The 27788-nt window shown below is 31.4% G+C and overlaps 5 protein-coding genes across 5 annotated transcripts in view; 2 read left to right on the top strand and 3 right to left on the bottom strand.

Annotated features, from left to right (window-relative positions):
- The window catches only part of LOC131843645 (Golgi-associated PDZ and coiled-coil motif-containing protein-like), a 52260-nt gene extending 45015 nt beyond the window's left edge, over window positions 1–7245 (bottom strand). The window contains exons 1-2 of the mRNA XM_059192321.1: window positions 7137–7245; window positions 6134–6261 (exon numbers count right to left, since the gene is read on the bottom strand). Coding sequence (XP_059048304.1) covers window positions 6134–6261; window positions 7137–7224 — 216 coding nt within the window. The 5' untranslated portion in view covers window positions 7225–7245. The remainder of the gene's footprint in view (window positions 1–6133; window positions 6262–7136) is intronic.
- LOC131843644 (uncharacterized) lies at window positions 1186–5640 on the top strand. Its single transcript, XM_059192320.1, has 9 exons — window positions 1186–1296; window positions 1838–1949; window positions 2495–2592; window positions 2864–2974; window positions 3054–3269; window positions 3359–3477; window positions 3638–3737; window positions 4119–4351; window positions 5160–5640. Exons 1-9 carry the CDS (start codon window positions 1189–1191, stop codon window positions 5389–5391), a joined length of 1329 nt encoding a protein of 442 aa, XP_059048303.1. The 5' UTR covers window positions 1186–1188; the 3' UTR covers window positions 5392–5640.
- A 5276-nt stretch (window positions 7246–12521) lies between the features above and the next one.
- LOC131843641 (GTP-binding protein Rheb homolog) lies at window positions 12522–16357 on the bottom strand. Its single transcript, XM_059192316.1, has 5 exons — window positions 16208–16357; window positions 16060–16131; window positions 15751–15958; window positions 13903–14032; window positions 12522–13424 (listed from the first exon to the last, which is right to left on the bottom strand). Exons 1-5 carry the CDS (start codon window positions 16254–16256, stop codon window positions 13335–13337), a joined length of 549 nt encoding a protein of 182 aa, XP_059048299.1. The 5' UTR covers window positions 16257–16357; the 3' UTR covers window positions 12522–13334.
- A 711-nt stretch (window positions 16358–17068) lies between these two features.
- On the top strand, window positions 17069–20168 carry LOC131843716 (vacuolar protein sorting-associated protein VTA1 homolog). The gene is made up of 4 exons (XM_059192432.1): window positions 17069–17579; window positions 18347–18497; window positions 18705–18862; window positions 19125–20168. The coding sequence occupies exons 1-4, from the start codon at window positions 17399–17401 to the stop codon at window positions 19574–19576; spliced, it is 942 nt and encodes a 313-aa protein (XP_059048415.1). The 5' UTR covers window positions 17069–17398; the 3' UTR covers window positions 19577–20168.
- A 1173-nt stretch (window positions 20169–21341) lies between these two features.
- Window positions 21342–27505, bottom strand: LOC131843718 (novel acetylcholine receptor chaperone). Its single transcript, XM_059192435.1, has 4 exons — window positions 27155–27505; window positions 25460–25598; window positions 24873–25017; window positions 21342–22535 (listed from the first exon to the last, which is right to left on the bottom strand). Exons 1-4 carry the CDS (start codon window positions 27263–27265, stop codon window positions 22460–22462), a joined length of 471 nt encoding a protein of 156 aa, XP_059048418.1. The 5' UTR covers window positions 27266–27505; the 3' UTR covers window positions 21342–22459.
- Between the last annotated feature and the right edge of the window lie 283 nt (window positions 27506–27788).

The following is a 27788-nucleotide window of genomic DNA, read 5'->3' on the forward strand; positions in this document are numbered from 1 at the left end:
CTCACATTTAAAATTCTTTATAATATTAGTATATATAAAAATAAATGTTAGTATGTTTGCACTTTTTGAGTTCATAACTGTTTTGATAAAACGTGAATTAATAGGCGTATGTTGGCGTAGGGTTCCCATAAAAAATATTCGTGTTTGTGTATTCCTAAATAGTTCATTTAATTGTTATGAAACTTGATTGATATGCAGTAGCTCATCCGATCTATATCCGATACATGAGTTATACTAATTCCAAGTAAAGCGATGTGGTAACAATTAGTGCTATATAGTATCTATGTATAAAATAGAAAAGTGCTACAATCAAATTAAAAATTACGTAGATATTTTCGTCATAACTTGTAGGTGGTATAAATAAAGTACAAACTGAGGAGAAAGTATGACTCCTTTTTCGTCTGATGTAAAGCACACGCCTTCGGTTCCAGCGAACTAACTCGTTGGTAATCGATTATATTCTTACCTAACACATGAAGTACTTTTAACTATAGATACGACTTACGTCATAAATACGACATAGGTCGATGTGTGAATGCATTTTTTTAAGAAATGGTCCTCTACGTATGGTCTTTCCCGGATTAGTCTAGTAGCTAGAGTAGGTACTAATTGAGTAGCCCGAACATTCATGCGTTATTCCCTTATTGTAGATAAAAAAAAAACACTTTTTAAAATATTTGCGTATTTAAATGTTTTGTCATTTGTATTATTTTGAAAACCAAAATTATACCCGAACCAAACTACAAGTGTCTTGAAAGAAATTGCTATATGCGCCGTGCTGACTTAATACGGTAATGTAAATATAGCAGATTATTATCCAATTTGCAATGCATTACTGCACTGCATTCAGTACATATGGACGTAGCATCTATTATTTTTTGAGTTTGTCATATCAATGCATACTACCCCATAGAGACTTATTAGTCTCTACACAGCTCTCTTTCGAAATTCTCTACAATCTCTATTTAATTTGTAGTATATAATAAGAAAAGTAAAATAAAAACTGATAATTTAAGATTTTTATATAACATTTCATGCTGTGTTATATTAATTGTACATTTAGAACATAACTCCTTCCCGGCGTATAGTCCCAAAAGTGACTACCCTCGTATTACTAAAATAATTGACTATGTTAATTTTTTTTATTGCTAATTTAGATATTTAAAAAAATTGTTCACAGGCGGGGCGATGTTAAGCGCGGCCGTGGCGGCGCTGGCGTGGCTCTGCTTGGCGCGCACTTCGCTCGCAGAGCCTCATAGCCTGCGTTTATACTCACAAGCTTCACATAACCCAAAGGTAATTTTGTCGTTCACCAGTTTGAACATAGTCCCAGAACCCGAAGCCGAAATAAAACCGGCAATCCTCCTCGTCTCTAGTATCTCTCTCGCTCACTGAGAATGATTGTTAGAGTAGTGAGTTGATTCAAATAAAAAAAAATATTTGAAAATGTAAAACACTGTTTTATTTTTAAAAAGGATTTTACAGTAATCAATTGTTATTTATTCGGTTTTTTACAATTGTAAATATCGCAATTATATTGTATAATGTGTAAGGTATCACATTTTAGTCACTTAAGTAATGCAGTTATTAATATTACTTTCTCCCTACCTTTGTATGAATACTGAAGAATACACGAATAAGACCAACACGAAAGAAAACCCTAAGTCTATTCTCAAATAAAGCATATTTGCAATCGGATTAAAACCTTCTTTTTAGGATCTCTTCCTTGACTGATGAATAATGGTACCAAAAACTAAACTATTGTAAAAAACATATTTTCTGACGCTATGCATTTACTTTGTTAGTATGTAGTACATTAAGAAAATATTGTCTGCAGGATTTAACTAGTGTATTGGTGAACATCGAAGAGAGGTTACGACAGTTAGACACCATCAGTGCTGTACAAGCAAAACAGTCTCGCCGGCTTGACGTCTTACAAGATAAATTAGGTGAGTTTAAAACATCGCACCACTGTTCAGAACAGTTACAATTTTAATGCACCTGTTGTTTTCAAATGGCTGCTTATATCAAACGAACTCTAAGCATGTTAGTTACCCTATATAAATAAGAAAATTATCCCCACATAAAGAGTGCAAAAATGGCGCATTTCCATGGTAACAAAAACTGGCACGCAGCAAACCTACCGATCCATAGAGAAAAGGTTTAAAACTTCAAACTTACTTAGCACTTATATGAGTAAAGATTGCACATAGTTTCTATATAAAATAATTCGATCCCCTATGCCCTATACAGCGATGAGTCATCACTTAAAAACTTATTGTGTCATATTCTATTTTAGAATGTAACGCTAGACTAACTTTCGCAACACATAAGTACTTCACAATTGACTAAACAACAGCGCCGTTTAATCAATTGTAAAAGGATCCACACAAAGGGCTCGTTCAAACTTGGTTTGAATAAATTAACATAAGGCACTACAGGACGAGGACAATTATAAGTAGATACGAATTAATTGAAAGGTAATTAATTACAGATCGTTTAGAAACCGCTCTGTCTTTGCGGTTAGAAAGAGCTCAATTAGCAGCGGAAAGACTGGAGCATCGATTACATATGCTTCAAACAACCGTACAAGTAAGTTTAATGATAAGTGTTGTTGCTGGCAGCTTGTCTTCCATTCTTTTTATAAACTTTATATTTTTTATATCTATTTTCTATATGTCACTTTTGACTAGTTGTTTGTTACTTTTCCTCTTCGCTGTGAGCACTTTTGGGAAAAATACACATTTTTCCTATTATTTGATTTTTAATTAAAATAGTAGTTGTGTTCCCGATCCAGTCACAAGTGTAATATAGTAAATTATACTAGTTTTATAAACAATAATCTTTTTTATATTTCTTCTAGACGTCTATCAAAGAAAGCAGCCAAAAGATAGAAAGCGGTCAAACAAAGATTATAGAGGTTGCCCAAAATCTGACTAATCAAATTGACATACACAAGCGATTGTTAGATAAGGTGAGATAGAATTCTTTAAACGCTTCCATAACTTAAGGAAAATTACAAATATGAGAGTACAAATAAATTTGGGTTACAGGTACACGGTGCTTATGCGGACACTTGGCATCGGGGGTTAGTGATGGAATCTTTAATGCGAGACGGGTTATCCCTAGTAAATGTAACTCGTCGTGAACTAGCCGATGGACTGAGAGCCCTGGCGAGACGACAACGGGAGGGCAGGCTAAATATTGCTGACTTGGAAGCCAGTTTTATGAGACGAGTCACAGATAAAACTAATAACATTGATTTGAAGGTCACAAAATTTACGCATTGAAAGATTATTACAAGGCTTTCATTCGCCTTATATGATAATTAAATTTAAAAATATAATTAACATTTCAGATGCAAGAAGTTCTAGATACGCAAAAACGATTCACAGATTCTTGCCAACGCGTACAGCTCGATGATCCCAATCATGTAGCAGATGTACTGGACAAACTAATCGATTCACTTATCAATAAGTAAGTTACTCATTGAACCGCATGAATGTTTTTATTCATATTATTTCGTATATTAAAACTACGTTCTTTAAAATGTTTAATTTGATTCTACGGCATTTATGATTATGATAATTTTATTCATAGCTGAAAAAATTCTATAGTAAACTAATATATTTTACAGGACTGCGGCAACATTCCATGAATTACAAAATATACAAGTTACAATGCGAAGCCATAATACAAAAGTTATAAAACTACTTAGTTCAGCCCGTCAAACACAGGTTTATTTTTTATTATTTATTACGAATCATTAACAACGATCACGACTTACACTGAAAGGATGGAGTAGGCCTCACCTTAGACCTAGTTCTGAAATCTTACTTATGATCAAATTTACCTATTGAATTCGTCTATACTTTCTTATAAATACAGGGTTTTGAATAGTGTATTTATGTTAGTGTGTCAAATATGTATTAATTACAGAAAGGCAATGTAGTTTAAAAATGGCAAATATAAAATACAATAGCTGGTAAATCAAGACTCCACAGATTCCAAAAGACTAATAAATATTACCCTCTACGAATACACTTTGCATTCTGTCCGTTTATGATATGAGCGTAGACTTTGAGAAACGCTCGAGTACCAAGTTCTTTGTTTTACAGACTGATACCACCTGCCGTCGCCTCGAGAGTGTATTTCGTAATGCATCACAAACAACACTGAAGGAGAATGAATTGCAACAGTTGACTGAGAAATTCGTGGATTTGACTAATCGTGCGGATGCGGCGCTTCAACGGCTGGAACGTAGAATGAGCGAGGATGGTGACGAATCAGCGTCTCCGTCCGAAGTCACCGCGGCGGCTGATAGACTTCTGCTCAAACTTAAAGGAATCAAGTACGCGACATCATTGTCCAAACATGAATTAAATTAGTTGAAGTCTATATCAATTTATTTATAATTCTATATCAATCTGTATTTAAAAGATTTCACTGCATTTCTGCTATTCTAGAGGCGTTGTAAAGTTATAACGTTTCTATAATATCTAGCAGAAAATATTAGGTTCTTTTAGGAAAATTTTGAAGTACTACTAGAGTTGCAGTGCGGCTCATTTTTAATTATACTTTCTAGTATAAGTGTATATAATTTTGTGACCACATAAGTTTTTATAGTGATATTTTACAATCATTTAACGTAAGTGTAGCTTACTGTAGATAGTTGAATATAAATTAAATTAGGTTCATTTGGTTAATACTAAGGATGACACGTAATGTCGACTGCCCTACGATCTAACAGTTTAGCATATTGTTCTACTTCCGATGGTCACGGATTCGAATCGTCGCACTGTGCAAACTATCATGAATATGATTGTTTGTATTCATATGCAGATTATATTCGTACATATATTACATATGTATTTGTATGAAAGTATTTATATATTTCTATCAGTAGTACAGTAGCCATAACACAAGCTCTGCTTACTCTTGGTACTAGATGGCGCTATATAAAATGTGTCATCATCTGCTTCTTCTTCATCCCATTTATTTGGGGTCGGCGTAATATGTTTTTCTCTTCCATTCATCACTGTTATATAAAATATGTGATTGAGATTATTGTAACGCGGGAAAAGAATTACTAAAGGAAGAAGTAGTAGCACTGAGACCCTTCATAAAAAAAAAACGATGTAATTATTATTATGTTACAGGGGAGAACAAGACTCTGATGAAGAGATGGACTGGGCGGAAGAAGACCAAGACAGGGGATATTACGATGATGGCGGGGGCGGCGATATAATGGATGAGGATAAGAAAATACTTAGTGGAGTAGGAGGGCAACAGATAACCGATAGTCCGACAGCACGCCCATTACATCGAAGGCATCTGCACAAACACCCATATGATCGTGGCCCAGTATGGAAAGATGTGTCAACACCTTAATTTTTAATATAATGTGTATAACAATTTAGTGTTTCATTTCACTTCACACTTCACATATTAGATACTAGTTGACCCATAGAACTTAGTCTGCATTTCATTTCTCCACCTTTTGCAACATTTTTCATTGCAGCTCCACTTCTATTGGCCATAGCATAATGTTATATAGCTTAAAACCTTCCTCCACAAATGGACTATCCACCACAAATATAATTTTTCAATTAAAACCATGTTGATGATGTTGTATAACTAAATTATACTTCTATATTCTCCTGCTCAATATTTAATGTAACGAAGATCAAGATATTGCAAGGGGTAGTGGTTCTGATGAGTACCATGTGCATACACATAGATAAAAAACAATAGATGTTGTGTATACAACATAATAATATATCTAGTATTTCAATTCATGTAATGAGTATTAGGAGTATTTGACCCATTTAGAGTAGTTGATAGTATTATCAACTACTCTAAATGGGTCAAATACTCCTAATACTCATTACATGAATTGAAATACTAGATATATTATTAGATATGTTTATTTGTTAGCGCATTAATTTCATTTTATATAAATATAAATATGTATGTATATAAATTATTCTTTTTTTAATTATTTATACTGCAATGACTTTTCTCTAAAAGATATAATTAAAATCAGATACTCTGTAGTTTTATTCTATCATCCTGAAACTGAAATCACTTCAAAAATATACATTACGTACATAGAAAAAAATATTTCACTTACCTCTAGTTTAGCACTGTTCTGGAATATAGTCAGTGCCTTGTGTGTAAGTTGTGCAAAGCATGAGCTGAGTGTAGCAATCTTCTGACGGGCTGAGAATACAACCTCTGGTTCTTCAGTTTCCAACTCAGCTGGAATTGATAATATTACAAGTTATTAAAATAGCATTATAAGTGTTGGAACACATATGAATTATTTGTCAATTAAAAAAATTAGATATTACTATATTATAGAATTGAATGTTATTAAATTTGTGAATTAGAAATCATATTAAAAAAACAAAAGAACACCCACATCCAATTGAAGCTAGTAGGATAATATGGAAGTAACATGTCAACAAACATATTAGACCTGCTTTAAGGAAATTAAAAACCACTATGAATTTTTTATTGCCAATTATAATTGATAAATTCTTTATAACAAATTCTCATTTACATATTGCGAAGGTAATGTCAATTAAATTACTTTTGCTATATGTAAATGACAATTGATACCTTAGATATATCATTTACGGCTCCACAATAGTTAACACATGTAGTTCACCAGAACTTATTTAATGAATAATAGCCAGTAGTCAATGAAAACAATGATCGACAAAATCAAGACATATATAAAACTTTCCTAAATGTATATACATAGAATTGAAAAGTATAATATGCTGCAAAAGAAGCTCGCAACGATCGGTCAATAACAGTCTTTAATTTTCACTGATAAAGCCCTATAATTTTAAAACTGACTAGTGAGATTACATACACAACATTGAATCAATCAAGTGTATGATTATAGGTTATTCAATTCGTGTACCTAACATTTCATGGAAGTAAAATATTCAATGGTTTTAATATAAAATTTAATATTTTTTTATATACAAATAGTAATAACTCTCTATTTATTCTCAGAAATAAATGGTTTTACGTTGATATTGGTGTTGCTACAATATAATGTAAAAAACACTTTAATCATTGAAAAAAATTATGACCACATGTAGGGAAATTATAATACTTACACAGAGACGTGTCTAATTCGACACATGCCTTATCGAATTCCTTTTCTAATATATCTAGCCACCGAAAACCCACTCCGGTAGTCGCCATTTTCACAACAATAAAACTTGTTGACAGCCGTAACATGACAGTTGACATTACACGTCTAACTGTCAACATGACAGTATTGTTTTTCATCTACTTTTTCTGCAAGGCAAACACATACCATCAGATGAGCCGTATGCTTGAATGCTAGTATATAAAAACGTACAGTAGTGCGATTACCGGGTAGGTATATATGGAATTTAATACTTTAATGTGCTTGTACTTTAAGAGATAAAAGGTTACCTGCCGTTATGGGGTCGTCGGGGTCAATGAGAACGTGCCTCGGGCAACGTTGTCGCGTATGTCGGATATTACTCCTCGGTGCGTAGTCGACCGCACTGACTATAAGCGGGTTAGGGTGGGATTGGGCAGAGTCGAAGTAGCGTCGAGACGCTTCCTTCATAAACTGCTAGATCGAGGGCAGATTAAGATCGCGGTGGAGATCTACGCTGCGAACGAACCACGGCGCACCGGTGGCTCGACGCAGAAACCTATTCTGTACGATCTGTAGTCGGTTAATTAAATAGTAGGGTATGTGGGCGAATACGGGACTAGCGTAATAACTAACATAAGTGTCATGATGGGCCATAGGTAGCATGAACATTTCCTATACCACCCTAAACTGTCCAATCAGGGTCAAGTAATACGTGTTTAATATACAATCATTTCGTCACACGTTGATAACAGAATATTAAAAGTTGTAATTATTTAAATAAAAAGCATTAATGTACAAACACATTTTAGCAGTATTTTATTTTAAGTAACGCATTTTGTATTTACAACATTAAAGTAGGCATAATTTCTTTATAAAATAACATTGCACAGTTACAAAAGATACGCTATGCGATTACATACAATTACGCTGTGCGTTCACTTATTTACAATATTACATATCAAAGCCAAATTGTAGAAATCGTCTCAAACAGCATATTATACATCACTAATTTTGAACTCCCATGTTACAAATGTTACAACATGACTTCCAAATCTCAGCTCTGGAAATGGACTTCATAAAGGTGTAGCATAAGAACCAATGCATGTAGTTCTAAGGCTGGGCAACCACGGCGATAGTTGGCTGTAAATGTGTTAACAGTTTACACAAGAATCAATATAGTTAGGGAACATCCAAAATTTTCGTCACACATTTGTCAACAAAGCGTGACATTGTAGAACAAGAGCTTAAAGGAGTCACAAACTTCGTAAACGAAACTAAAAAAAAACCATCAAATCTAAGAACTAAATTTTGTGACAGCGCACATCAATTTTAGTATTCAAACACGAAATTTAATCATGTATGGATGACCCCTAATTAAGATGGTCAAACTTATAGAATTCTATGTAGTAAAGATGCAGAATTAAGCCAGCATTGCAAACACAATAAACCCAAAGCGTTTGCTATGGCAAACGGCTACAAATTGGCTAGGATATATGCGAGTACAATATAACTCTAAAAGTACACTTAAATTATAAAACTAAAGATGAAATAAGGTCTATTCTATAATAGATTCATATATAAATATATTGACATTGTAAATAAATAGGAATTCTTTTGGTAGCGATTCACATTAAACACAGAATAAAACTGTCGCGTTAAAGACTATGTATGAAGCTATATGAAATATGACTATGACTATCTGAAACTACGAAGTGGATGGTATATACAGAGTCACATAATCGGGTCGTTAGGTTTTTATACCAAAGATGATTTCCAATTTCGTTTAGTGTATTTTAAAATATCAAAGACTGAGTGACTCTCCGATAATGGAAACTCCGTTAACAAATTTTTGAAGATTGGAAGAATAATAATCTATTTAGGCCCGTATACACCTATGAGGCAAGCATTAAACCATTAGTTTATTGCTCACCTGGCGTTCCAGACACTTATGATATTATTTATATATAATTCACATATATACATGTTTTATAACATGTATAAAACGTGTAAATTTTAGAAAATGTATGAACGTTCAAACATATTTTTAAAATTAGGTACTTTGGTAGAAACGCATTCAAAAACTATCCTTGGATTACAAGTTGAGCAGTGACTCGGAATTTGTTTGCATTTAACGCGATATCAAAACGTTCATACACTTATTTACTAAATTATGTCATGTCAGAAAAAATGCATTTTACGCATTACAAAATGTCTTAAATCTTCTTTTCCATAAATATATGTATACACAGATAGGGCAATAACTTAACAGCGAATATATTTAATTAGTAGATACACAATCTCTGATCTCTAGCATCAAAAGGAAGTCAGTATCTATGTCTTTTCAGGCTTACTTGTTTAGTTCAGTCCGGACGAACCGTATTGACGACGCGATTCGATTGGTTCATTCCAAAAGAGGGCGGGGCATAGTAGCCAATGCACCAATTAAATGACGTCGGCACAGTTCGTCCTATTGTTACCGGATATCTGTGGCCAGCTTTATTCGTTATTTTTTTGTATTCGAACGTTCCAGCAACCCCATAAGGCTAAAACTACGATAAAGTCAGTAATTATAAAGACTGAGCTGGAGACTGAAAAACACTGGTTTCAATGTAAATCACACAATAAAGATATTTAATCTAGCACATCAATATTGTCTTGAAGAACAACAGTTAGGTACTTTCTTAATTCTACTCGTATTATATTAAGTTACGTGCTATTGTTTCGATAAAAATAAATTAGAGGGATCTGTTAGATTCAAATGTATCAGCAGTAGATAGGTAAATATTAGATATAAATATTATATATAGACAGTGACTTACAACAACAGAGAATGAAAGGTACCATTACCAATGAAAATACCCGTAAATAAGACATAATAAAATTTACATTTTGTACACACTTAGCAAATTTGTTCATACACACTTTATGTTAAACTTATTAATAAAAGCAGGTTATCTAGACTCTGAAGGTTCTTTGTATATTAGGTATATGCTAATAACACCTCTGAACCTGTTAAAAATTATCATAATGTTACATATTAGTTAAAACTTATCTGATATCTAAGCAATTAGCTGCGTATACAGGTAAAACAATGTGTGATTGAGTAGTCGTTCGCACAAAAAACAGCTCAGATTTTAATAAAAACACTTGGCACCAAGTAAGGATTATGTATTTCAGTTTAGGCAACAAATAAGGTTTCATTTTCTAAGCATTAATCACCTATATCAATTTCATACTTTGAAAGTGTCTACAGTCATCATTTGGATTTAAATCAGTTAGCAAATTGTTGGTTCGAGGTTGGGTGATATTTCTAAACAATTATAGCAATCTATACTAAACTATTGAATAATTTGTTCTCGGTTTCTATAAGATAATTTGATGAGTAATTAATTAGACTCAACACTAACAATTCAGGTTAAGTAAACATGTGCTAATTTATAACATTCAACAGGTTGCCTAAGAATTCGGGTCCTAAATAATGTAATGCATAGATGCTTTTAGAATAGATTGCTTTTTAAAATTTGGTATCTATGTACCTGAGAGAAAATTCTCAACCAAACCTATATCAACTAGAGCGTGCCATTATCAATTTCTACATCTACTAAGCGTACGCTCTACATTTGGGCCATGTGTGGATGAGCTACTTTTACCCACCACGCACTGAAAACCACAAATCAAGACATGTACGCAGGAATTGTGTGTATAATTTAACACGATAACATCTATAGAACATAATCATTAAGTATTCTCAAAAACAATATACACTAAATGCAATATTTATTTATGTATCCCACCTTAAAACAATAAATATACCTATAAGTAAATGTACAATTTTATACATTTTTTACAACTGAAAGCATTGGTGCAAATATACTACAGACATCCATGTTTCTAAATAAAGTTCAAAATTTTGAACATTTTACATAACTTTCTTTATTACAAATCTATTACGAATAACAACTCAATTCATTCAATACAAAAAAAATAAGTAGGTTTCATATTATGATCGACAAAGTATTTTATGCTTATCATAAAATTTATTATAAATGATTATAATACATTATATGATATAATGTATGTAATAGATTGGTACAGAATAATAATAAAGATGACTTTTTGGCCTTCTCAAGAGCGTCCCCGCCGTTTGCAACAGGTTTAATATTGATTTATATCCATAAGAACATGAGTTCAACGGTGAGAGACGAAAAAATCGGTCAATTTGTATTATTGACTGAATCTTTGGCGAGAGAAACACTGATAACAAACCAAAAATTAACCGGAGAAACAGGTATAGATCTTGATCTATTTATATATTATTGATTTATTTGAACCCATCTTGATGGGTTCAAATAAATCAAGCTAAATGAAGGCATGTCATATTTTACGTTTACCACAATGTATATAATTGACAATGCCTCTAACGGTATATTGTTATTATATTAGTCTTATCCTTCTGAAATAAAAATTGTATTCACTTGTGACTATCAAATACTTCACAAAACATTTTGAAAGCATTAGATTACTATGTAACTACAATTATGTCTGTGTAATAAAACCAATCTGATATATATATTTAAAGATTCGAGCATTAGCTTAAATCTGATTTTGTATTATTAGCATAATTATTAATCAACTCCAACTATCTCCAGCACCTACAATAGGGCGTTATCGCCCAAGGTATGTTAACAAATTCTTCTGGTAAGAATTCTATTTTGTAAACTATAATTCTTACCAGAAGAAACGTAAAATCATTCTACTACACGACTGTCAATTTCACATTTTTGTAATTTTTTTTTGTAGTATCATTCCACATTTTTAATATTTCTTAGTATATATACGAAGACATTTCGAAAATGAGAGTGCTATGCGTTCCTAAACGGGTCACGTTTCCGATTCTATACCTACTGAGCCTGTACAGATTCCTTATTGAATTCATGTAACTAAGTGAGAGCTTACTTACACGTTTTACGTGTTTTGTACCAAAACGAAAAGTGCCAGGTCGTACAAAAAAAGGCGCCTTACTCAAGTCTCTAGTCGTAGCCATAGTAGCAATTAATAATAAATAAAAATATTTTTAGTTTTTCAATCCTTTAACATGAACTTTGTCAGTAATTGATACTTGTTAATTATTATTCCAAGAATAACAACATTATTTGACAAGAAACATATCACTCCGACAGTGACCACCTCAATTTTTTATTTGCAGTCGATTTTGGGTGGTGCTATAAACTGGTAGAGATGACATGCATTTGTGGCCATGTTTTACTTTGAGTTAGACTTATTGACCGCCTTGATATATTTTTAATAATGTTTTATACTGTACTATATATATGAAGACTATAAACCGTAAATTTTAATTAGTCTCAAGATGATAGATGTCTATAATGAAAAAAATGACCCAATACAAAGACTGAATATGAAATTTAAATAATATTTATGACACTTTATTCCAATATTATTTCAGTCAAGCTAATTAAGATCAATTGATAATATGCTATTCATTATAGTGATAACAAAAACAATGAAAAGTTCAGAAAAATATTAAAAGATTAAATACGTTTATATTTCTTCTGTGAAGTTTGAGTACAAGAAAGTATTAATTACTGAAAAATGTCTTTCATATTTTAAACATTAACGCGATAATTTAATTATTTCTATATGTAAAAGTGGGGATTGCATTGAAATTGTAAAGACATACTATTTGTTAAAGTACTCAGTATAGCCGTTGAATCTAAAATTATTTAAAAAAATAATTCATCAGTCTGCTTTGTCATGAATAAATCAAACTCATACGGAAACTATATTGAAAAGCTGTTCTATCTGTAAACAACAATACTGTGAACAGTATATTGCAATTTATTATTGATCACAGTCTATGATGTCTTTGGATATGATTTATATGATAGACAGTTTACCCAAATCTTTGTAAATTAATAAAAATGTGAAGGTAATAAATTTGTTTACAATAAACCGTAAAATGTCAGTCGAAAGCCGTCAAAAATCCTAAGCATACAATGTTCAAAGCAATCGCCACCTTAACAAAATGCAGGAATATAATCATTTTTGAAATGTCTGTAACATTCACAGATATTTCTTTCAAAACAGCTGTGTATATGCATGTATTGCATCTATTTCACTTGAACTTAAACATAAAAAACCTTTCTTCATTGTGAGATGTGCATTAACAAATAACACAAGAATTTTTTTCTGGCATATGTCCATCCGACCTCTCTATTTCTGATAATATGGCATGGAACATGTCTGTGACTGACTGAAATCATAAATATTAATTAATTAATTAAACATGTCTTAATTATGCCATTGGAACAGTGGTAAGGCCAGAACTATATTTAAATGAGATATTGGATTTGTTTCTCGGTTGATCAATTTAGAAAAACTCTTCAATCACATATCAATTGATATGTGATTTGAAGAGTTGGAATTGACCATATTAATATTACTAATTTTTCATAAATACATACATGTTGTATGTACATTGAACACCCAGACTGATACAAACAATCATACTCATGATTATAAATGTTTGTGCTGTGCGTGAAATCGAACCTGCGACTATCGAAAGTATGGCGGTGTGCTTTACCGATAGGCTATCACATAAATTCAAATATTTCATGATACAAAACTCAGAGTTATGAAAACCTAGGCAAACATGAGTTGGGGAACTACTATAATGATAAAGCCATTACTAGAATAACTCAGATTTACAGTACATTTGAAATATAAGTTACCTCATTGCGTTTAGCACTAGTCTCGACAAAAGCTGCTTTCCACTTCTCAGCAAGTCTTTTACCCTCTTCAGTGCTTATTTTACGTTCTAAATGAAGATCTGTTTTGTTACCAACTAAAACTATAGGTACACTGAAAACACAATTTCAAACAGGTATAAATAATGGTATAATTATATATTTAAATGACCAACAAAAAACAAGTTTCTTGCTCATTCATCTTGTGATGAGAGCTTTCGAACGAGCGGTAGATTAAAAAAATAGTTATGACTATTAAATTTATTTAATTTAAACACTTTAGAATAAAGGATTTTCTATTCTATATAAATAAAAATGATAATTTTTACTGACAAACTTTTGTACTACAGTATTAAATATAAATTAGTTGTACAAGTACTAAAACTTTTCAGTAGTAGTGGTAGTAACAAAAAAATTATATAACTACTGTGTAAATTTTTGTTAAAACTTTAAAGGAAAAATAATAATAATTTAAAATGTTTATCTTGTAAAAAATGTATATTTGAATAGTGCCATTTTTCTATGTAACTGGCGATTTGTTAAGTCATATATTTAAATTTATTATAACTGGTTATAAAGTGTTCAGTTGATTTTTTATTTCAAATAGCTACTGCTATCTAAATGAGTAAAAGAGATATGTGATGTATATGACAATGATTTTAAAATATTATTTATCAAATAAATACCTATTAATGTTACCTACCTAAACCCCGTGGATATCTGTATTGGTTTTACTATTATTAATTCATGTACTTAAATACATACTACATTGTGAAACTGTTTGTATCCCAAATAAAATAAAATAAAAAAAAAAATGTTTACTGAAATTTAACACTATTATTAATTGTAAGGGCAATATTTGATTGTCTACTAAAAAAAAGTCATATTACACAACTGCCTGCTGATATCACTGTAACATTAAGTATTAATGTAAATCACAACTTATTGTGTGCAAATAAATCTTAAAACTGTAATAAAGTCAAGGAATGAATCTATTTAATTAAAGAATGCTTAGAATATCTATATTTAGGACAAATCTATACACAATAGAGATTGATATATGCCTGGAAATGGTTTTGGAGTGTAAGACACTAATTAAAAATAAAGAAACTAAAATGAATACAAAATGTGAGCTTTTTGACACATATATCGTACCTGCTCTTCTTTATGGCTGTCAAACCTGGGCCCTTACTGAATTCCATCAAAAAAAACTACAGGTTTGCCAGAAAAACATGGAAAGAAGTATGATGGGAGAAAAATGATAAAAACAACAATAAAATATACAGAAAAATTAAATGGAATTGGGCGGGACATATCATAAGATAAATGAAGTAAAGCAATAAAGCATTGATACACAAAACATATGAAAAGGGAAAGAGAAAGATCATACAGAAGATGTATAGATGATATCAAAGTGGTGGCACATGGTACTTGGACAAGAACTGCTAACAATAGAGACCACTGGAGACAGTTGGAAGAGGTCTATGCTTGTTAGCAAACAGATATATACCTATGTCTGTTTTGGCTACCATATGGTAGGAAATGTAAATAACTAATATCTGTATAAAGCCTTTATTATTATTATTGTTGTCTCATTAACTCAGTTTTTGCTAGTTTTTTATTATTACAAGATGTTAAAAAATACAATTTTTTTTAAATATTCAATAATGTAAAGATAAAGAGCTTTTTAAACCTATATTTTAATGCAACCTATAATTATTGGTGATCTCCAAAATGGTATTTGTTATTAACAGGAAATGAAAAGTACCTATAATTTTAAATCAATTTTAGACATTCAAACGGTGTATTTATGGTTTAATGCATAATACTTACTGTATTTTTCCAACCATATCTAGCAATTTGTCATATATAATTTGTACTATTTGAAAACTTCTACTTGAGGTTATAGAGTACACTAGTACATAACCATGGAAATCCATGCTATACTGAAGTGGAAATATACTGTATTCATCTTGGCCCGCAGTATCAACCAACTTCACTTCATATTCCGTAGAATTAAGGCGGATAAATTTTGTGAATGCTGAAACAACAGATCAAACTCACATTAGGGAAGAATACCAATTGCTGAATTTAATATTTCTACAATAGTTTACTCAAAGTATATGAAAACGTAATACCTACTGTTTTCAATAGTTGGGTCGTACGAATCGACGAACTGTCCTTCTACAAATTGTATAATTAAAGAAGATTTACCTGAAAACATTACGTACATTTAAGAAAAGTCACAATGAATACAACGCACAATAGTTTGGTTCCTGTATTTTATTACCAACAGATCTATAACCCATCATGGCGATTTTTCTTTGTTTGGATGGCATTTTGGATTATGATACCAAAATTTTGTGTAACTAACAACTTTTATACTGTTCTTTAAATTATTATTATTTTATATATTTCTTAGAAGCAAGAAATGTTATGATTAAATATTTTTTTATGTTATTTAAATAGACTGTCAATGTCACTCATGAATATAACGTCAATATGCCTGTCATTCATTAATTTGTCTTTATTACCTTAAACGAACCAAAAAAAGAACAGAAATTCCTTTGTATAATTCAAGTCTTAAAGTATATTAGTATATTTCGAGTCTTAAGTTATAAATTTTATATAAGCCATCTGTAATGTAATGTTGTCCTTGGATTTAAGTACTAGTTAGTTATCTTCAATAGTTTGTAGGATTAAAGTCCGTTCCCCAAGAGTCCCATATGACCCATGTCAGAGTAATAGGGTATGCCTAAACCTCTACCTCCCTATGTGCTAGAAATGTATTATTGAACATGAATAAACATTTTCCCCACAGATAAGATATTACTAAATAAACGATTTAGAACAAAAAGACGTAATATATTCGATATTATAATTAAAAACTATGAGAATATGTAGCGTAGCGGATACTAATTGTACGAGAAGGGCTGAAGATCGTGCGCAGTGGAATCCCTTGGAAGAGACACATGTCCAACAGTTGACTCACATCTCTTTGTATCCTTTAACGTAAAGGCAAAAGGAACTGCGCCCATACAGCCATGTCTACATGAATCATTATTTGTTAAAAATTCTGACTGACATCTAACACAGTTGTATTGTCATCTGTATTTTTCAGCACTGACACTTTAATTGACAAATGATTGAAATGTCGCAGGCATATTATTTCACAATTACTCATACAATATACATATTATTGTAGTATATCAGAGTATCCTTCTACGTATTTATAATTTATATACCATTTTAGTGATTTTAAGAAAGTAATAATATTTTAGTTCTCAATACATAGTTATTTATTAACGTCCTATGCTGGTAACAAATGTTTCTCGTGTGCTACTGCTACCTGGTGTTTTAAGATTTCTGGATTGCTCATATCTGTTATTGTGTTCTTCGTCCACTGTCATATGAAATATAATGTTTTTTTGAACAATTCATAAGACTATATTATTGTGATCGGATTAAAATTTTAACAAACATGTCGAACGAAATACCCGAATGTCCCCCTAGCTTAAAATCAATCCAACACTATCTGAAGACCGCAGCTGAACATGACACAAGAGATCCCGTTGTTGCTTATTGGTGTAGACTACATGCTTTACAAGTTGGCCTTAAACTCACTTCCAAAAAAACACCAGAAGAAACTAAAGTTCTAATGGGTGAGTTCAAAAATATTTTTATGAAATTAAGAGAAAGTAAAATGGATTTACCAAGTAATTGTGTAATTCAATTTTTAATATATTCAACCCAATTTTGAAATATGGTTTTACCATTTCAGTTATTACATTTTTCTATTTTTTTTAAATACATACATTAAAAAATATTTGGATTTAAAAAAATATAGAAAAACTAGAAATTACTGAACTAATGTCATCATCATTTTCATCCAATTTAAAAAAGTAGAATGTCTTTCTCAATTTGAAAATTTGTGTTTGTGGCAACAGCTAGTCAAGCTGCTCCCGTCTATGAACATAAATAAACTTAAATATTACTTCACTTATGTTACTCTTTATAACCATAATGTTTTTGGCATTGTGATTTTATACTTTTTAATATATTTTATTCAATATATGTACAATATAAAGGAAGGAGTCCTCTTGGACTGAAGTGTAAAGACTAGAAACTGTTGGAAGTCCATGTGTTATGATTATTTAATTTAAAAATATAGACAATAATGAAATGATTGTCTATATTTTTTAAATTAAATTTAGCATTAATTAAATTAAACTTAGCATAATTCGCCATCTTCAATAATATGTATTTAACTTCTTTCCTCCAGCTCTATTGTTCATTTTATATAGAATTTACTATCTTTTTTATATCAAGTTAATAATAAAACTTTATAACAGGTATTCTATCTGAATATATATAGTATACGGTGTATATTAAAATATTTTTTTGATTGCATTGTAAAACACTATTTTAGCACTTATGGACTGGTTGGAAGAAGCCAAGAAAATCAACAAGGACAATGAAGCAGTTAGTAATGAAGTTGCAGCTCAGGCTCACCTTGAAAACTATGCTCTGAAATTATTTATGTATGCTGATAAACAAGACAGAGAGCAAAACTATGGCAAGTATGTATAGTTGTAGAAAATATGTTTTTACCATACATTGTAATATTATTCACATAAATTATTGGTTACTATGAGTAAGTAAGTATAAATATGTACAGTTTTGTCTACCTCAGACCTCTTAAGCTCTCATCACTGTATATTCTTACACAATCCTCACAGAAAGCTAATAATTAATGTGCTTGCTTATATTTTGATTACATTTTTCAGGAATGTTGTAAAGGCATTCTATACTGCTGGAATGATTTATGATGTTCTTACTACATTTGGAGAGTTGACTGATGAAGCAACACAGAACAGAAAATATGCTAAGTGGAAAGCTGCTTACATTCATAATTGCCTTAAGAATGGAGAGACTCCAGTTCCAGGTATTTTCCTCCTATATCATGTTAGAATATATACTACAGTTTAGTTATTTCTTTCTTTGTCTTGCTAAGATGGTAATGCAATGTAATGCTAAAGTAATACACTGTACATAAGTCCCACTATGCCTGAACTTATCCAAAACCTTTTAACATTCAGTTCCTTTTTAAGTAGCTTGTGTTTTAAAACAAACAATTTCACTATGTTTCCTAGCTAAAATAGTTGATTTTATCTCATTTAGTAAAGTATAGTAATATTATGTTTTAGGTCCCATGCAGTCTGAGGATGGTGACCAAACTAATGAAGGTTCAGCAGACAACAGCCAAGACACTACAACTACTCCTCAAGTGCCTGGTTTTCTACCAGTGACACCAGCAACTTTACCTATCATGCCATCTAACTTCAATAATAGTCTACCCGATCCTAATACAGCAATGAGAGCAGCTTCACAATTGCCACCTGTTCCATATACTCCAGATCCTAATCCAGGTGGGTTTGTACCTTATGATCCATCTGAACAGCCCCAACCACCACAACCCAGTGCATTATATGGTGACAATACTTCCTTCGTAGCTCAGCTTACACCAGACCAAATAGCTAAAGCTCAGAAATATTGTAAGTGGGCTAGCAGTGCATTGAATTATGATGATGTGAAAACAGCAATCAACAATCTGAGGAATGCTTTAGAGTTGCTGCAAACTGGTCATGATCCTGCTTAAATATTGACAGTTGCAGCGCTAATCTCATAGTTACATGTTATGTTTACACCATTTTTATTTATGTTTTATATAAATGTTTACAATAATTATTAGTTTATAAATAATGATCAATTATTTTCTCTTTACGTTATTAATCGATTTTTAAAATAACAGAAAATTACGTAATCTGTACAATTACAGATTACGTAACTCGAAGTTTGAAACAAACATATTTTATTACAGGCATAAAACAATTCATAAACATACATAAATACATTTTCTTGAAAAGGACTTATGAAGAACAATTAATAATAAGTTAGTTATATATAGTTTTTATTATGTAGGATCGAAACTGTGACCATCATCACCATGTCTAGATTTATAAATGAAATTAAGCTTTAATTGCTTCCAATTACCGTTTGAATTTAAATAACGTAACAAATTTATTTTGTTGTGGAAAATAAGCAGTGACTACGATCAATGCTTGCAAAGAAAAACAACCCCTATACCAAGTGGCCTGGCCAATGTGATAACATTAGAGTAATATCAGTATACACCCGCTATTGGGCGAGATGTTAATAGTACATTAATGGATTATTAATGATATTTAATAACTATTATAAATATTAATCTATAAATTTAACTGCACAGACATAAATAAATATAGAGTACGCTAAAGCAATTTATAATATATAACTTTTTTTTGTATGTATTGACTGAACAGTATTTTTTCTTTTACTTCATCAATTAAGGTACAAGTGGCATGTTGTATTTAATTACACATCCATAATGTAACAGTGGTTATTAATAATTATAATAATAATTTGAACGTAACAAAACATGGAAATAGATCATTATTACATTAGGGTTTCGTGTCATAAATCATTAGATTTATTACATCGTTTATTATTTTCTTATATTATTAACTCACGTGATCTGTATTGTGTACGAAAGCTTATCTACAATAAAATTATTTATAGTAATCTGTGTGTTCTCTGTATCTTAGCTATTCAAGTAAATCTATATCAAAGGCATTTTCGTAATTAATTATTTACAAAGTAGTATACTTAATACTTATACTTCTAATAATTTCTAAAGCTGAACCCATAAGCCGTACAACATGCACAACTCCCAGAGTTCTGCCATAGACTATTTAGTAACCATAATGTTTATTCAATAAATGTTATCTTTTGCTACTTAAAAAGAATTTATAAACCCTTAGTTACTAATTTCAACTATAATATGCCAATAACATAGTATAGGATTTCAGGAATACGTTATAAATCTCGCGTTTTCTGGGATTAGAATATCTTCTAATTATTAGTATTAGAAGACAACACGTACGTCTCTAACAATTATATAGAGCTAGAGCAGAGACTAGTTGGCATCGCTTTAATTACCTGTCGTTTATTTGTTGTCATTTTAAAATTGACATTGCCCTCTTTATCATTAGGTTGAGACTTTTACCGTGAAATAAATTGTAACAGTTTTGGCAGCATTCAATATACTTTATAACAGATTTATTTAATCTTCTTTGATAGCCATTTATTAAACCACTTTACTATTATTCATATAACCTAGAAAATATTTAAATAAGCTACAAAATAAAATACAAACTTATATTCATCATTTATTCCTTAACCATCAGATTAAACTTCAATTAACTCACATTTCACACATCACACGTTAACAATGATTTCAATATTAATTCTATGTAGTAAAAATGTATTGCTATTTTGTAATATTAAAAAACAAAATTAAATAAAGCTTCAATGTAAAGTACGTACTTACAATATCGTCTTTGCAATATCTTAAATTGAGATGAGATACTTGTGCAATGCAGTTATGCAGAGGTTCCCAAACTTTACGTTTGGTCGTACCAGTTTGCAGGCTATACAAATAATGAAACACAATATTTTAATTGTGGCAACACACGGTTTTGGGTACCCCTGCATTATCGTACTATGATTAATGAATATTGTTAATTAACAAAATAAGCCATTAATCGGTAAATTTTATACGTAATTTTGAGCAAATAATATTCACCACAATTTTACAATGCATTTTTATCTAATTTGTGCATAAGGGGTATATTGTACTGTCAAATATAGTGCTACAAAAGATATTCAATATATTTGAAAGTGCTTATATATAAGTTTATACCCCTAAAGAATCTAAACCTACCAATATACAATGACAGTTAATCATGGACTTACAATTATGCACATTACACACCACATACAAAATGAACCTAGCACGTGTCGCTTAAATTAATATCACTTTAGGTAAGTTCCGCGTTCTCACGAGGCGCGTACACACGGCATATACTCTAAATCGGTATTTTATTTGGTTCATAGCTATTCTAATTATAGATTAGAACCAGATGTTACGCGCCTAAATCGATTTTCAAACATATAACATACAAGCCGTCTAATGTAAAATAAATAAGTGTTGATTTATAAGCTGACTAGTAAAATCACAGTAATGTGTTATTTTTTAATATAAAATCGTTACAAATAGTGTAATTCTATCGATAGAAGTGTACGTTTTTATATACATATGTGCCTAGATTCTATAATTATAAAATTGTATGAATTTATAAAAGTACTGTATACTTATTAAAACAGGCGTTTAATCGATATTGAATAACATTATTTATGGATCAAATAATTTATTTTGAACATTCGTTCACTGAAATATATGTGCAATCATATCTAGACTACTAAAGTAGTCTACATATTTAATATGAAACATTTTGGTAAAAAAATCTATACCCTAAGTTTGAAATTTACCTTCCAAATACTTGTATGCTAACGTAATACATTAAATTCGGACATATTTCAGAGAAACATATTCCAAAAGAAAAGTTTATCTATGTCTGTGAGTCTTAATCACTATTATTGCTTATTCTCGTTTGAGGCCGTTTCCATTCTGTGTAGCTGCCGTCTTCTCTAGTTCTTCCCGACGACTTGTTTGGTACCTGAAGATAGTAAACAAGACAGAGTTCAATAATAAATCTTTTAAAGATAACTTCAACATTATTTTATATGTACGTATTATGTTGTCTCTATGACTGTAATTTCAAACACTAATGATTGAGATAAGCTCAAATTCAACGTTATTATTTTATAGCAGTTTTTATAGAACATCTAATTCAAACCTTTCAAACCATATCCCTGTCACAAAAATATACTATTGTTATTGCATAGCATACCTACGGTTGTAAATGTAGTACCAAGCCATCGCTATTGTCAATTCTAAAAACAGTTTGTTAAAAACCAGAAATTAAATTATTCTGAATAAAGGTAGCTCCCCCTGTAGAATAAATAGGTATAATCTAATATATGTTGTTCTAAGTAATTTTGAACAACTTTTCCAAGGTATTTGATCCGTTTCGAAATAGAATTTGATTATTAAAATCGATTGAGCGTGAAACTTTTAAAAATCTGATTCATAAGCCAACTATTGCTGAATTTTCAGAATATTGCTAATTGCGTCAGTTCCGTTTGTTATACGCTCTTACGCAGAACTTTACGATGTTTAAAATTACATTCCAATCAACTATAGAATCATCGAGAATACCAATCTCAGATTATCAAATAATAAAAATATATTCTTATAGCTGTAATACGTATTACATCTACATATTTGTATGACAAGACTAGGTACAAGATGCTTCACCGTCAAATTGTATTTTTTGGCACGGAGCCATATTTACAGTCTTTATATTTTATACATTAATTTTATATTATGATGTCAGGTAGGTATTGCATATCGGAATGTAGGTACGTACTGTTAGAAAAGATTATCTTATTCCCCAACATGTATAGAGAGCGTTTGCTGTAAAAAGTTTCTCAATATAGTCAAACAGAGTCCCAGTACCATATATCAAGAAACAAGAGATAAATGCCGAGAGGTTCTATAGATAACTAAATAAGTCATGTATAGGTACGCGATAGGATCTACTGCTGAAAGAAACGTCTAAAATAGAGGGCGAAAGGACATTTCAATAATATAATTATTATGTTTATGTGAGCAGACCGGGATATTTTAGTGTTTATGGTTTCGTCCAAAAATTGTTAGATGAGTTGGCATCACCACATTTTTTTTTAAAAACGTTTGATGTCTTGGGCTTATTTATCCGTTACCAGGAAAACATAGGTAAGTATGACCAACGAATAACTAGACAGCAATAAATATACAGACGTTCGTTTTATTTGCTAAATAAATAAGTCAGTGAAACCATTTTAATCAAATTAACGTGAAATGAGTTAATTTTTATTTTTTTAATCTTATATATGTAAATATAGAGGTTTACTCCGAGGAATATGCCAAACCCATCATACAACAATTTACAATACATAATACACAGACTAGGGTTCCTGTTAAGCCTTTACCTATATTAATAATTTTTGTAGCTCTTTAGTTGTTTATGATTGTATGTTTGACCCTCCGGTGATATAAACACTGATAAAAAAACAATGCGGTCGCTCGCACTCTGGCAGGTTGGATTCCATTTCTATTATATCCAGTATCATGTGAACATACATCATCAGTAGACAATGCCTTGTTACCACCCCATCGAGAATAACAGTCGTAATGGTTTATTATTATAAATCAACAAAGATTTTTAGTGCGGAACTTTTTTTATTGAGTGATTTTGTTTATGACATATTTTTTTATAAGTAGATGTTTAGTCCTGTAGTACTGCGATATGGTATTTCTTGGTTCGAACAGACACATTCGTTTTGTCAATCACGCGTGGTAATACGGCATGTTTTATCTACTCCTTAAAAGTAGCAATTACATGTTTTATATGCAATTAACTGACTCGACAAGTGTTGTCCTATCTTAATGATATAAACTATAAATATTGATTCGTATTAGTAAATAAAAAAAAAACAGTATTTTGGTAATATTCTCTTTCATACGAACTTCTTGATAGTAACAAACCCAAAAAAAAGAACTAATGAAATCGGTTTAGCCTTTCGAGTGGGGAAATAGGGATTATTTTTATATTGACGACCTCGGTGGTCTAGCGGTCTAACACACCGCTTTACGTCCGATGGTCGCGGGTTCGATTCCTCGCACGGCACAAACATTTGTATTCATGAGTATGATTGTTTGTGTCGGTCTGGGTGTTTTCTATGTATATTAAGTATGTATTTACGAAAAAAAATATCTATGTATTTGTATCAGTTATCTAGTACCCATAACACAAGCTTTAGCTAGCTTAACTTGGGTCTAGATGGTGCTGTGTGAATTGTCCTGAGATTATTATTATTATATGTATATAGATAAATGAATAAGCACTCACCAAACAACAAGTCTCCCACTAAGCATGAAGAAGAACACCAATGCTGGCGCACACCGATCGAACGGATCACCCACCATGACATGTGAGTACGCGGCTAAAATCATTAGCAGCACTAGGCCTATATTCGCCGCATTTTTCACCTTATCTGAAATTATAAGTATATTACTATTAATAACTATTATAGATGAGCATAAAACTTTGTACAAGTATAATGTTTTATTTGTAAACTGATAATAGTTTTTTTATTTATTGTTTTATCAATTAACAAAAATTGTATTTGACGTTAGGTACGTGTTATGAAAGAAAATAAAGCAACAAAGCTAATACATACTCAGTTTACTCTCACTTTAAAAATCGTCGTGAAGATAACATTTGTTATTATCATGACTATTAATATTTTCAAATTAAATGAAAATAATACTACATTCAATGAGCAAAATAAACAATTGAAAAAGTTGATCGCGTGCTATGCTAAAAACTACTCACATCCTCGGCGAGTCACTCTGTTTTTTTTAACTTTAAATAATAACACAGATAAATATAGGTTTTGTAACTTGGTTGTTTTTTTAATCAAATGTGTGACTTACGACTTGGTATAATTGCCAGTGCTAAGCCAAATAATATTTCTAGTCCTCCTACGGTTCTTCTGTACCATTTTGATGGTAACTTGAAATCTAAAGTCTCCGATAGCGGGAAAACTTTAGCGTACCTGACGTATTCTTTTCGCTGAAAATAAAATTGGTCTTTGAAAAATACAGGTATTTTACTTTTATTTTAGTGTAGTCATAGGAGTTTCACCCCCTCCGATCGATCTTCCGTCCAATTGAAACGGGGATCGAAATTACGATGGCCTGAGCCGAGGTTCAAATCCCTAGCGGTGCCCTCAGACTAAAATCTTATCCGTCAGGTGGGAGTAGATCTTCAGCCGCTCCATAAGTCCTTCCGCGTGTTTGGAATGCCACCTGCACTCACCCCCTATCGTCCGGTGAAGCTGTAAAGGTCAGCTGCGGCCAACAGTATTAGAATAGTCCGAAAAAAAGGACTTTCACGCGTAGCAGCGTATTAATATTGTGGAATCAACTATATACCTGCAGAGGGTTTCTCTAGAGATAACAGCCTTAGTTTTTATCTAAACGGTTTAATATTAAAATTTATTAAGAGAAGACAACGTGCACGTAATACCCTTGGTATTATATCCGTCCATATATTACGGTAGCTGTTTACCATCAGATGGGTCATATTCTTATTTGATACAATAACTGCAGATTTTTTTTTATTATTTAACTATAAATAATAAAAAACTACAGTTATTGTAAGTACTCTAAAATTCTCTTACTTTAAAATTTTATATCAAGTACCCAATAACATAACCACAGCAATTATAATTAGACCTTACAGGAGAAGTAGGTAATTACTACTTACTAATATTTTATACTAGTTGTATCCTGTGAATTCGTCTACTTTTGTTTAGATAATAGCTTATGTCCGTACTCGTGATGCATTTGCTATGCTTTATGATATGTATTAATATATGTGGCATATTAATTGCCCACATCGCGCATGGTACCACAGCTTTGTTATATTCGTCGCAAAATGAATATCCTCACGCGTCTGCCCCACTCAGCCCGCGTTTATGTCACACACACAATGGGCGTGTTTACCATTGTCGTAATTTCAAATTATTGATCATTTTGTTCAAATTATATACTTATAGTTAGTATCAAAAACGAAATTTAGATAAATTAAATACCATAACCGATAAAAGTACATTTTAGTTAAGCATATTACATACACATGGTCATCACAATATCTTAATTATAGCCCCACTCTCATATATACTATATTACAGTAGGGTTTTGCGTAAAAGAGCAACAAACATTCATTTATATTCCCATGCATCCAAACTTCGGTACGCATGTTAAGGAAATATATTTATTTTGTAAGAAATTAAGATATTGTCCTAAAATTTGCCATACACGGACTCTTTGATTGACATGGAAAAGGACTATGCTACATTTCATCCCGATCAATCAATGTCTAGGTCTCGCAAACGATGTTGCGAGTAAGAACTAGTTATTAATAAGTGACAGACATTTTTGAGAGAGACTCCCACAGCATCGAATCAACTGTCCCAATGAGATAAGACCGCAGTGGTATTAGGCGACACGCCAAATACTAAAATAGCAAGATTCGTCGCTGCGCAACAAAAATCTCAATGCATCTAGCGACCTTAAACCTATTTGTCTACTTTCAAATGCTCAATAATATCCAAAGAAACTCACCAAATCTTTGTGTAATTCCTTAGAAATAAATGGTGTCAATTTCGTTATACCAACGAATATAAAGAATATCCCTAAAAGGATGGATAAACTTTTTAACACGATAGAGCCCATTTTTACAAGCGCTCTATAGTAAATTCGGCACTGAATTAAACGTCTTTACGCATCTTGTATTTTTGTAGATTGTTTGGCATAGTAACTATATTACACACACAATAAAGTAGCTAAAAAACCGATATAGAATATAATTAGGTCAGGATTCATATTTTATCATTATATATTTACGATACACGAAAATATAAAAGTCGGTGCGGACCTACGTATGCTACGGACTACGGACACGTTTCGCGCCGGCGCGAAAAAATCCATACCGCGCTAAAGTGTTGCCACAAACGATAATAGAGAAAATTTGTATTTATTGAAAAGTAGTGAACAATTAGAAGCGAAATATTATAACAAAAAAAATTATCAGTTACACTAACTACAAAATCATGTAACTTATTACGTTAAATGCTTTTTAAAAACCATTCGTAAATTATGTTATTTACATATTAGAGTGGGGAGGATAGAGATGGTGTGGACTTATTTTTCAAACATTGTAAAGCTATTGTTCGCAGTTGGCTTATACAGCCTCACC

Source organism: Achroia grisella, unplaced genomic scaffold (genome assembly GCF_030625045.1).
Source record: "Achroia grisella isolate CSIRO2021 unplaced genomic scaffold, CSIRO_AGI_Agris_v1 utg327, whole genome shotgun sequence".
NCBI classification, from domain to species: Eukaryota; Metazoa; Arthropoda; class Insecta; order Lepidoptera; family Pyralidae; genus Achroia; species Achroia grisella.